This window comes from Corvus moneduloides, chromosome 18 (assembly GCF_009650955.1).
Source record: "Corvus moneduloides isolate bCorMon1 chromosome 18, bCorMon1.pri, whole genome shotgun sequence".
Lineage (NCBI taxonomy): Eukaryota > Metazoa > Chordata > Aves > Passeriformes > Corvidae > Corvus > Corvus moneduloides.
The window spans coordinates 1,831,069-1,843,445 of record NC_045493.1 but is presented as its reverse complement, the minus strand read 5'-3'; the positions used below and the strand labels follow the sequence as shown (position 1 = coordinate 1,843,445).

At 58.6% G+C, this 12,377-nt stretch overlaps 1 protein-coding gene across 4 annotated transcripts in view; it reads right to left on the bottom strand.

Moving 5' to 3' along the window:
* The window catches only part of KSR2 (kinase suppressor of ras 2), a 76,824-nt gene that overhangs the window by 59,297 nt on the left and 5,150 nt on the right, over positions 1 to 12,377 (bottom strand). For all 4 annotated transcript variants that reach the window (XM_032128237.1, XM_032128239.1, XM_032128238.1 and 1 more), the window contains exons 2-4: positions 10,871 to 11,011; positions 10,195 to 10,345; positions 1,684 to 2,182 (exon numbers count right to left, since the gene is read on the bottom strand). In XM_032128237.1, coding sequence (XP_031984128.1) covers positions 1,684 to 2,182; positions 10,195 to 10,345; positions 10,871 to 11,011 — 791 coding nt within the window. The remainder of the gene's footprint in view (positions 1 to 1,683; positions 2,183 to 10,194; positions 10,346 to 10,870; positions 11,012 to 12,377) is intronic.

Below are 12,377 nucleotides of genomic sequence, written 5' to 3'. Positions count from 1 at the left end.
AGGAAATTCCAGGCATCCCATTCCCACATGGAATCAGCAGCCAAAAGATTTGATGGTGATGATCCAAACCTCGCCGCAGCTCCACGTCAGGGTGACCACGAGGGCTGGAAGTCCCTGCCCTTGGAATGAGATCAGCTTTAAAGTCCCTTCCAACCCTAAACCTTGATTCCTTTGATCCTCACCTGACTGCATCCAGTTTTCCCAGTGTCTCCAGTGCTCCCTTCCCGGTGGTGCCGGGCAACTTTAACTCAGGATCATCAGGGAATATCCGATGCCCACCCTGGGGATCAAACAGGGGGAGCTGTGCCCTCAGCCAGACCTTCTCTAGTGAGGGCAGAGCATGGATGGGGAGCTGGAACGGCGATAAAAGCAGGAGGAGGGAGAGGCTGCTCCCTGGGAATGCGGGAATTCTCTCTGGGAAGGGCGGGATGCCCCCTGGGGACACGGGGGTGCTCCTGGGGACCGACCAAAACAAACACTTTCTTTCCGGTGCCGAAGCACGAGGGCGAGGGTGGCCTTCCAGGAGGCATTTCCCAGCTGAAATGGCTTCGTTTCCAACAGCTAAAAGCCTTTGGAGACCAAAAATTCCCAGCTCAGGGAAAAAGGGGGACGGATGATCACCCGCATTTCGTGCAGAGACCGCAGCCACAGCCCGGGGAACAAGTGACACCGCGATGCTGAGGCCACCAGACACAGCTGCCAGCCCCAAACCCGCTCTGGCCCCCTCTGCCCCAAGAAGGGGAGCTCCGGGTCTGGCACTGGGAGCATCTCAGTGGATTGAACTCTTCCCGTGTCCCAGCTGGAGCTGCCCAAACATCACGGATAGCCCGGAGGGTCGGAGCCCTGCCAGGGTATCCAGGCTCCCTCCACATCCCTCAGGGGACTCTTCCCGGGATTCTGGCACGGCCTTTCTATCCTCAAGAACGCCAAATTTTGGGACAGGAAGAGCAGTTCGTCCTGGGATCCTGTTTTGGGAGCCAGCGTGGAGCAGCTCCATCCCAATACATCCTCAGGGAGCGGAGGGGGTGTCCCAAAGTGGCACCGGTGCCTTCCGCCACGCCACGCCGAGGCGTTGTCTGAGCGCGGCCACCAGAAGGGGTGGGAAGGGATGGAGAGTAGGGAATGTAGCGACGCCAGGGAATCCTTTCCCTGCACAGCAGCAGCCTCTGCCGGCCCCGGAGCCGCAGAGCAGGAGCAGCGGGAATGCGGCAGAGCCCGGAGAGCGCGCCCCGAACGCCGCCAGGGATGGAACAGATCCCGGGGGGGTCTCCAGAATATAAACCGTCCTCTCCATAAGGATTTCTAAATCCCTAAATCCACTTTTCAGCTGGAGGGTGATGATTCCAATCTCTCTCCAGCGGGCACTCACCCTCCCCACGCAGCTCTCACGGCCGTTCCCGTGCAGCAGCTGGAAAATCCAGCCCTCCCATCCCACATTCCAAAATGCCAGGGCTTTGCCAGCCAACAGTCCTGGAGCCCCTGGGCGCTCCTCACCCCCCCCCCAAAATGAGATCCCGGAGCAGCAGACCGACACCATCCCACAACATCCCTGCGAAAAGAGTTTTCCACATGAAACCCCCCGAACAAAACCCCGCCATTTAGGGATAAAAGCCCTTTTCCCAAGGCGCTGGGATGAGCTCCATCCCCCCCAGCACGCACCAGCACCCGGCGGGCACCACTTACTTGGGGGTGTGCGCCTCATCCACGCGGTGCCCCAGCTGGAACTCGTGGGATTTGCTGCGGTGCAGCGCCGTGAATCCCGGGATGAGGTGGATCAGCTTCCGCGACGAGGGCGGGGGCGTCCCGGGGGGCTTCAGTTTGTTCCTGCGGCGCACGGGCGGCGTCCCCGGCGGCGTCATGGTGGTGACGATGTTGGGGGTGCGCGGGGGGGTGTGCGCGGCGTGGCGCTGCCGCGGGGACGGTGGCAGGGAGCGGTGGCCGGACTCCAGGGGTGGGCAGAGCCCCGGGTGACCCTCCACGGTCAGGCGGTCCACGTGTGTGTACATGGGGCCGTGGGACGAGCTGGCGTGGCAGTGGTGCTGCCCGCACTTGGGCTGGATCTTGGGGCTGGGGTGCGTCCTGCCCCAGGGTCCCGTCTCGGGGGGGCATCCGGGGCTGTTCTCCTTGCCCGGCTCCGTGCTGGGCCACTGGATGGTCCAATCCTGCTTGGAGAGGCTCCCGCCTGGATAGGGCACAGAGACACGGCCATGAGGTGGGGCAGAAGCTGGGAATGCCCTGCTCAGCCCTGGAGATGCTGGGATCACATCCCTGGAAGTGTTCAAGGGTTGGACGGGGCTTGGAGTAACCTGGTTGAGGGGAAGGGGTCGCTGCCCATGGAATGAGATGAGCCTAAAGGTCCCTTCCCACCCAAACCATTCCGTGATTGATTCTATCCTGGCTCTGCATCCCAGCGAGAAACTTCTCTGTGTTATGGAATCCTGGAATGGTTTGGGTGGGAAGGGACCTTAAGGATCATCTCATTCCATGGGCAGGGACACCTCCCACTGTCCCAGGCTGCTCCAAGCCCCAATGTCCAGCCTGGCCTTGGGCACTGCCAGGGATCCAGGGGCAGCCCCAGCTGCTCTGGGCACCCTGTGCCAGGGCCTGCCCACCCTCCCAGGGAACAATTCCTTCCCAATATCCCATCCAGCCCTGCCCTCTGGCACTGGGAAGCCAATCCCTGTGTCCTGTCCCTCCATGCCTTGTCCCCAGTCCCTCTCCAGCTCTCCTGGAGCCCCTTTAGGCCCTGGAAGGGGCTCTGAGCTCTCCCTGGAGCCTTCTCCTCTCCAGGTGAGCACCCCCAGCTCTCCCAGCCTGGCTCCAGAGCAGAGGGATGGGTGGGCTGAAGAGCACAGAGATCATCCAGTGCCCCCCTTCCCACGGGCAGGGACACCTTCCGCTATCCCAGGCTGCTCCAAGCCCCATCCAACCCGGCCTGGGACACTGCCAGGGATGTGACATCCACAGCTTCTCTGAAGATTCCACACTGGAGTCTCACCACTCCAAGTGAGGGGTTTGCCAGCAGCGGAGGTGTTCCCACGCCTCCCCAACCAGCACCAGCTCCCCCCATCACCCCAAAAGGTGACCCTGGGATGGGACAGCCCCACTGGGATGAGGACACTCCCACTGGGATGGGGACACTCCCACTGGGATGGGACACCTTCACCGGGATGGGGACACCCCTCACCTGGCCCAGGCTGCTGCCCCATCTCCCCCCCCCCGCCCCCCTCCCCCCAATTTGTGCCATTTGCATAACGACGGGGCTGTAATTAACGGAGGCTCCTCTCCACTCCTAATTATCCATCGCCACCGGGAGCAAAGAGCTGCCGGCAGCGCCCTCAGAGCATCCCAAGGATGATCCAAGTGGAGTTCGGTCCTTGATCCCAGTTCAAGGCCCCCTGACTGACGCCTTTTGATGGCCCCCATCAAGGAAATCCAACAAAACCCCAAATCTCCTCATTTTCCAGCTCCTCCTTCCCGCTCCCTGGACGGGTTGGTAATTGGATCCTCTCCCCTGGCTCCGGCCTTTTCACGGGAATGTTTCAGCTCAAGCTCCCGAGGAAAAGGAAAGGCTTGGGAAACGAAAGATTTGGGTTGAAAGAAAGCTTCGAGTCAAGGGGTGGAGGATGGGAGACGAGGACTCGGCTGGAATCATTTTCCCGGAGCAGAGCATCAAAATAAAGGATGAAAAAATTCCCAAAATAATCGTAAAATATGAAAAAATTAACAGCAAAAAAATTCCCAAATAATTGTAAAATATTTTTTAAAATGTATCAACGAAAGAATAAAACCAGAAAATGATAATTGCAAATGTTAAAAATAAAAATGAATTCATTTGAACGAATAAAAAATAAAGTAAATATAATAATATTTATTAATTTTTTAATAAATTAAAAGTAATTAATTAGAATAGAGAATACGTAAAAACAAAATCTAATTAAAATAATAATGAAATGTTTTAAATTAAAATTAATTAGCTGAAATTTAAAAGAAATTAAAATAAATAAAGTAAAAATAATAATTAAAAACTGTAAAAAATAAAACAAATTAATTAGAATGAATAAGAAGTACAGATGAATCAAAAGGAAGAAGTAAAAATGTTCTAAATTAAAAGAAATTAAAAGAAACAAAATTTAAAATTATAAATGTTTAAAAGTAAAAGTAATTCCTTAGAATGATGAATAAATAAAAAAAATGAAACTAAAAAGGCGAATAATAAAAATATTTACAATAAAAATAAATTTGAAAAATCAGAAAAACCTCCGTGTATGCAAATCACCGCGCACCTATGCAAATCCCGCGCATCCCATTGGCCGCTGCGCTCGTGCTGATCTGCATAACGCCGAGCCGGCCCGGCGCTAATGAGCGGGGTTAATGAAGATGAGGTGAGGATCTCCCCGCGCCCCCCGTGTCCTCGCTGTCCCCGTGTCCCAATGGGAAGAAAAACAATCCCTGGCCCGGGCTGAGAACACCCGGGAACAGCCGGGAAAAGGCGATTCCCAGCAGGAATGCGGCGGGCAGCGGGCACCGCGCTCGCTGGGATCAGCTCCAAGCGGGAACGCGCTTAGGAGGGGAAAACACCCCAACAAAAACATCCCCAAATTCCTCTTGCTCCAAAGCCCGCTAAGGGCTGGCGGATTCCGCTCCCTCCCGGCGCTCCCCGCTCTGATTCCCAGCTGGAAAAGCACGGGAAGAGCTGGCACAGAGGGAAAATCCCCTCTGCCCAGTTTGCCCTCAAACTGGCGGCCTGGTTGCTCCTCCAACCTGCGTTGTTTTGTCTAGATCCCAAATATTAATTATTTCTGGGATATCAGTCACAGCCGCCCCCCGGTCCCGCGGGCACCTCTCCTGTCCCTGCGGATGATCCCTCTGGATGAATTTGGCTCCATTAATCCCCCTCAGGCCCCTCCCTCCATCCCACTTCATCAGGGAAGCTTTTCCCAAACCACTCCGTTAAAAACCAACAGGAAAACAAACTCCTGGGAAGAGCTGGGATGCAGCTCGGGGATGCAGAAGTGGAAAAATTCCGCCTCTTTTCCGCCTGTCCCAAATAACAAAGAGCAAGGTTTGCTTTGTTTTCCTTCAAATGAAAGGCTGGGGATAATGGGATGATCCCATGGGGGCCCTGCATCCCAGCTGCTCCTTGGGATGCTCCGAGCACTCCTTCCCTTCCCAAAAGCTGCTCCCAGGTGACCAAACTGAAGATTTCGGGATGCCCACGGGTTTTTTGGGAACCCCCACAGTGCCAGGATAGCACCCTCTGGAGCAGACTCTGGAATCTCCCAGCTTGGAGCACCAGGATACCAGGAAGGACACCTCCTCCCTCCTCTCCACCACACCAGCACAGCTCCCGAATTCCCCCCAAACCGGGAATTTTTCCTGCTTTTCCCTCGCTGCTCCCAGCCCTGCCTGACCCCGTGCTGTCCCCAGGCCACCCTCAGCCTTCCCAGGGTTCATAAATATCCCATTCCGGCTCATTTTTCCCGGTAGGACACTCAACAAGCTCCGCACATCCCTCAGCAGTCACACCCCACCAGCTCCTCGAGCGGCCCCGCTCCGCTCGGATTTAATATGGAATTAATCCCGCTCCAAGACCAAACCCCACAACAAAACCCCACTCCCAAGGATCCACATCCAAGGAAAACCCAATCCAGCCTTGTTGGCGCACCAGAGCAGGGGGGGTTAACGCGGATTTGCCGCTCTGGTTGATTTATGGGATGCTCCGGGGTTTTCCCTGCTGGTCCCAGGGTGCTGGGCTTGGGAAGTGCCTCTTTTTCCAAGCCCATCCCGGCAAAATCCATCTCCATGAAACATCCTCCAGCTCCCCACCACCCCCCCACCGGCAGGAGCGGCCTGGGAAATTAGAGGCTTCTCATTAATGACTCAATAAATAAAGATGGATGGGAAAGGTTAATCCTGGAGCTCATTCCTGCTTTATGAATACAAATCCTGGCGTCTCGGAATCGGCCGCTGTGGCTCCTGCCAAGGAATTCCAGCTTTTAAGGAGGTTACGACTTGTTCATTAACTACATTTTTGGGATGACGACATTTTTGGGATGACGACATTTTTGGGATGAATCTCCTGCTCTACGAGGAGATAAAATGCAGATAAACGCAGATTAAAAGGCATTTCTGAGGCAGCTGGTGCATCTGGGGCTCCTTGGGGGGGGGGAGCTGTGGTATCCCAATGGATCTAAAATCCCAATGGATCTAAAATCCCAGCGGATCTAAAATCCCAGCACTGCATCCCAAGAGAGCATCGCTGCCATCCCGGGATGGCTTTTCTATCCCCATCCTAGAAACTCCCAGACAGCTCCTCAGGGCTGGGCCAACCTCGCTGTCAGGGAGCCACGGAGCTGTCCAGCAGCTCAGAATCCCTGGAATCCAGCGGAGGGATGGATGGATGGATGGATGGATGATGGATGGATGGATGATGGATGGATGGATGATGGATGGATGGATGGATGGATGGATGATGGATGGATGGATGATGGATGGATGGATGGATGGATGATGGATGGATGGAGGGATGGATGGATGGATGATGGATGGATGGAGGGATGGATGATGGATGGATGATGGATGGATGATGGATGGATGGATGATGGATGGATGGATGGCTGGATGGTTGGATGGATGGATGATGGATGGATGGATGATGGATGGATGATGGATGGATGGATGGATGATGGATGGATGATGGATGGATGGATGGATGGATGGATGATGGATGGATGGAGGGATGGATGGATGGATGGATGGATGATGGATGGATGGATGATGGATGGATGGAGGGATGGATGATGGATGGATGATGGTTGGATGATGGATGGATGGATGATGGATGGATGGATGGATGATGGATGGATGATGGACAGATGGATGGATGGAGGGATGGGTGGATGATGGATGGATGGATGGATGGGTGGATGGACGGATGGATGGATGGAGGGACGGGTGGATGATGGATGGATGGATGATGGATGGATGGATGGATGGATGGGTGGATGGATGAAAGTAGCACAGCATCCCCTCAGCGCACCCCAAAGCCACCACCCCACTGCTGCTCAGTCCCCAACAGCCCAGGGGGACATTCCCAAGGTCCCAGCAGCGCTGCTCTGCCCATCCCAGTCCCACATCCCACCAAAACACGCTGCCTGGACCATAGGAAATCTGGGATAATCTGCTCCCAGCAGCCACGCTCAGCCCAAGGCATCCAGGGAGCATCCTGCCCTGCCCTGGCCAGAAATCCCACTGTTCCCAGCCTGTTCCCAGCTCCCTCCGGCAGGAGAGGGACAGGGACTCTGCTCCCACTCTCCCAGGGAACAAAAAGAGGGGGAATTCCTGGGATGGAGCCGTTTGACTCGGCAGAGGCAGGGAACAGGGAGCCCATCCCAGGTGGAGCTTCCCGCACCCAAATCCTCGAGAAATCCCAGGAGATTTGGGTTTCTCCACTGCCTGGGAGCTCCTACATCCCTCAGGGCTCCGCCTGTCACCTCCCTGTCCCCTCATCCGTGGGACGAGGCATGTCCAGCACAGCACAGACCCACAGCAGCTGGCAATTCCAAGGATCCCGATCGTCAGGAATGGCCACGGCTGCATCTCGGCAGTGCCGGAGGGACAGAGCAGCAGCTCCCGCCGGGAGCAGCGGGATGATGGATGGAGTTGAGCACCGGGAAAGGCAAACGCTCCACGCCTGGCTAGCGGGAGGCTCTCTCCCGCCGGGATCCGAAGGATCACCGGGAATGCTGGCAGCCCCATCAGCCGCCCCATTAGGGAGCAAGTGGAGCAGCAGCATCCCACAGACCTCCTGTACTTCCAACTCCACCAGCTGGAAAACTCCGGAGGAACTGGAGGAACTTTGCCGCGGCTGCCGAGCCAAAGGCCGAGGCAGATTTTCCAAAGCAGGGAATTCCCTGGGCCGAGCGGGCAGAGGGAGGGAGCGGGATTTGTTTGGAGCAACCTTTAAAAGTCAGAGGTGTTTGAACAAAGAGCGGTGAGAGCCCTCCCCGGGCTCCCGGGGAGCCGCCGCCCTTCCTCAAACAGCCGCGAAAACTCATGGAAATGCCAAAGGGAAGGAGGGCAGGAGCCAGATTTGGGGAGTTAGGGAATGCTCCCTAGGGAACGGCAGGCTGAGATCAGCACTGGGGTCCCACTGCCACTGTCCCCAGCACGGGGGGGTGGCACTGCCACTCTGCGCCAGGCGGGAATCCCGGAGAGGATCCAATAACCAGAACGGGCGGATGTGGCCAAGATCTCTCCAGGGAGGAGCTGGGATCCCTCTCTGGGACATTCCGTGCTGGTCCCACCAAGCTGCCCCTCACTGAGACCATGTCCCACCACCAGCTCTGTCCCCTGCTGTCCCCAGGGGCTGCTCCACCCCTGCAAAGCCCAGATGGAAACCCAGCAGGGCTCATTCCCAGCCTCCCAACCGCTGGGATGCAGCTGTGTTGGAGGAGCCCCTCCAGAGGGGACAGGAGCCGGGCAGATGGGTCTGGGGTCCCCAAATCATGGAGGTTTGCAGCTGCCCCAGAGTCCCCCGAGCTGGCACCACAGCCCCAGTTCTGTGGTGCCATCCATGTGCCAGAGGGGCTGGAGCGTGTCCAGGGAAGGGAACGGAGCTGGGAAGGGGCTGGAGCCCCAGGAGTGGCTGAGGGAGCCGGGAAAGGGGCTCAGCCTGGAGCAAAGGAGGCTCAGGGGGGACCTTGTGGCTCTGCACAAGTCCCTGACAGGAGGGGGCAGCCGGGGGGGTCGGGCTCTGCTCGCAGGGAACAGGGACAGGAGGAGAGGGAACGGCCTCAGGCTGGGCTGGGGAGGGGCAGGTCGGATGTTGGGAACATTTCTTCATGGGCAGGGCTGTCCAGCCCTGGCACAGCTGCCCAGGGCAGTGCTGCAGTCCCCATCCCCAGAGGGATTTAACAGCCACATGGATGTGGCACTGGGGGACAGGGTCAGCAGTGGCCCTGGCAGTGCTGGGGAATGGCTGGACTCGCTCTTAAAGGATCTTTTCCCAGCCAACCGACTCTGCTGTGACTCGTGAAGGCTCGGTTGGCCCTGCCCAGCCCCCGCCGCATCCCCCGGGCCCTCCCCGGGCAGAGGCGGCCCCGGTCCCGCTCATCCCCCGCTGCCGGCGCCGCGGCAGCCGGAGCAGCTCCGTGCGCGATTGAACAGCGGAGCTCTGCTGCCACCGCCCGGGGAGCCGCGCAGCCAGGCCGGGAAGGGCAGCAGGGCTGGGGCATTCCCTGGGAAGGGCTCTGGGAATGAGGAGGCTCCGCTCTGAGCCAGCCGGGAAGTGCTGCTGGAGCTGCCAGGGGTCAGGATTTCCCCCTGAGCCTCCTGGCTGAGCTCCTGCAGGCACGGGGGCTCAGGGGGATCCTGTAAAAGTCATGGAATGGGTTGGATTTGGAGGAGCCTTCATCCCATCCCACCCCCTGCCATGGGCAGGGACACCTCCCACTGTCCCAGGCTGCTCCAAGCCCCAATGTCCAGCCTGGCCCTGGACACTGCCAGGGATCCAGGGGCAGCCACAGCTGCTCTGGGCACCCTGTGCCAGGGCCTGCCCACCCTCCCAGGGAACAATTCCTTCCCAATATCCCATCCAGCCCTGCCCTCTGGCACTGGGAAGCCATTCCCTGTGTCCTGTCCCTCCATGCCTTGTCCCCAGTCCCTCTCCAGCTCTCCTGGAGCCCCTTTAGGCCCTGGAAGGGGCTCTGAGCTCTCCCTGGAGCCTTCTCCTCTCCAGGTGAGCACCCCCAGCTCTCCCAGCCTGGCTCCAGAGCAGAGGGGCTCCAGCCCTGGGAGCAGCTCCGTGGCCTCCTCTGGACTCCTCCAGCAGCTCCAGGTCCTTCTCGTGTTGGGGACCCCAGGGCTTGGGCAGCTCTGCAGGTGGGGTCTCACCTGGGCAGGGCAGAGGGGCAGAATCCCCCTTGCTGTCCTTGCTGCCCACACTGGGGAGCTCACCCCAGGGCAGGGCGCTTTGGGGTCCCAGCTCTCACCCACCAGCACCCCCAAATCCTTCTCCCAGGGCTGCTCCCCGTGCAGCTCCAAGATGTTCCCTGCGGGAAACGCGTTCCCAGCCAGCCCCGGCGATGCAGGAGCTCTGCCAATGTCCGCATCAAAGCCACACTGCCGGTGCCACCACAACGGGACGGTGCCACCCAGCCCGGGCAGCCCCAGGGCACAGAGGGCACTCACCGGACTTGTGGACGCTGCGGAGGCAGGACAGGGAGGCGTTCAGCCGCGCACACTCCTCGCTGTTGGCCCCAAACTTCTCCACGGTGGCACAGACCTGGTCATCGGTCATGTCCAGCAGATCCTCCAGGCTCAGCTGCCCGGGGGCGATTTCCTGAGGGAGGAATGGGCCAGGAATGGGTCAGGAATGAGGAAGGAAGAACGAACTATCCTGGAGCATCCTCTAAACCTCGGGGAACACCAGTGAGAATCCCTTTTCCTCAGGTCACGGCCCCAAACCCATCCATTTTCCACCTGAATCTCCAAGAAAAACCTGGAGAAACACGCTTTACCTCCAGTTTTCCCACGCTTTTAGGGATATCCGGACCCAGCTGAACATCTGGGAGCACCAGGAAAACCCATCCCTGATTGGGAACGTGCAGGACTGTGACCTCCGTTCCGGAATTCCCTTTTCCCTGGAGGCGGGATCGCCTTTGGGTGCCACCCACCCACCTGCAGGAGCCCGGGGCGCGGCAGCAGGACACTGATGGGGACATGGGGGACGTCCCCACTGCAGCGGGGTCCGCGTGGCACCCACTGGGAGCAGCAGTGGGGTGTCCTCGCCGGTGGGCGGGGTGGAGAATCCACAAAATCCTGGGAAAAACCCTTCCTTTTCCGGGTGGGAATGCCCAGCCCGTACCTCCATCACCTCCTTGCGGATGTCGACGATGCGGAACCAGTGCAGGAGCTGGGGGAAGCCCTCCAGTTTGGCGTTGCGCTCCTGCAGGGCCACCTTCCTCTTGCAGGACAGCTGCCGGCTGAAATACTTCACCAGTTTGCTCTGGAAAAGAAGGGAAAACCCTCCTGGGATCCCCCACGGGCAGCTGGGGGTCAGCTCTCGCCCTGCCCCATCCCAAGGTTCCCAAATCTGCCCCAAAACACAGCCCTGCCGAGCTCCTGCAGCCCAGAGCATCGAGGTTTGGTGGCCAGGAGGGAACTTCCCTCCCCAAAAAAAGCCTTTTCTTGGCTCCTTCATCCCCAAACTCGGCGCTGGGGTCTCGTTCAGGGGGTGGGCAGCCCTCGGCACCCCCCCCCAAGTGGGATGTGAGGGGGACGGGAGGGACGAGCACCACTGTTGCCACAAACGCTGCCCCGTCCCAGTGCTGTCCAGCCACCCCCAGGAAGCTTTTCCCGCTTTTATTCCCAGCCTCAGGGCCAAGGGACCCCCAAAGGACACAGTTCCCCCTCTTACACCGGAGTTTAGTGCCAAGGACCCCCCAAAAACCCCCCAAAGGCCACGCTCCCCCCTCTTACACCCCCACAAAAACCCTACAAGGGGACCAGCCACGGCATCCCATCCCAAGGCTGCAACGCGGCGTTTTCTCCTCATTCCCCCCTCACCACCCCAAATCTCCCTCACCAGATCCATCCCCCCTCTCTCTGCTCCTCTGTACCCCCATCCCTGCTCTGATCATCCCCAAAACCCCCTCAAATCCTCGCACCCCGAGGCCGAAGCCGTTCCCAGCCGCAGCCCGGCAGCTCCCAAAATAAAGCTGCTGAGCGCCTGCCCTCCTTTCCCGGGAATGTAGAGCAGGGCTGGGAAGCTGCTGGGATTTCCTGCTCCCGGTTTTGCAGCTGGGTGATTCCCCGGCGCCGGCAGCACGGGATGGAGCTGTGCCCCTGCTCCCGCACACCCCAAAAACAGACGCATAAAATTCGGGATGGAGTTTGGGATGGAGAGACGAGGGGAGAACCAAGAACTGTGGGATTTGGAAGCTTTCCCATCTCTCCCGGTCCTTTCCCCCGTGGTGACCCACTGGTGATGCCCACAGGGGTTGACATCACCCCCAAATCGCCCCCTCCAGGGGGGTGACGGCCGTGCCAGGAGCTGGGGACAGGGGTGTCACTCCCCCCCGGCAGCTTCTCCCGAGCCCCAGCCTGGCTGCCAGAGATGAATTCCCGAAAATTAACCCCCAAAAGCGAGGCAGGAACAGCAGAGAGCCTGACCAGGGGGGGCTGCAGGGAGCCCTCAGCTCTGCAGAGCCCTGCCTCGCTCCCAGGGCTGATTTTTAAGGGAAAACACTCCCAAAACGGACAATCAAAGGTTTAAGGATCAGCCTGGATCTCGCATCCCGAACACGCTCCAGGCTCTTGGAGCTGAAGCAGCCCCGGGCACCTCGAACGTGCCCAGAGGCAGCTCCTGCCTC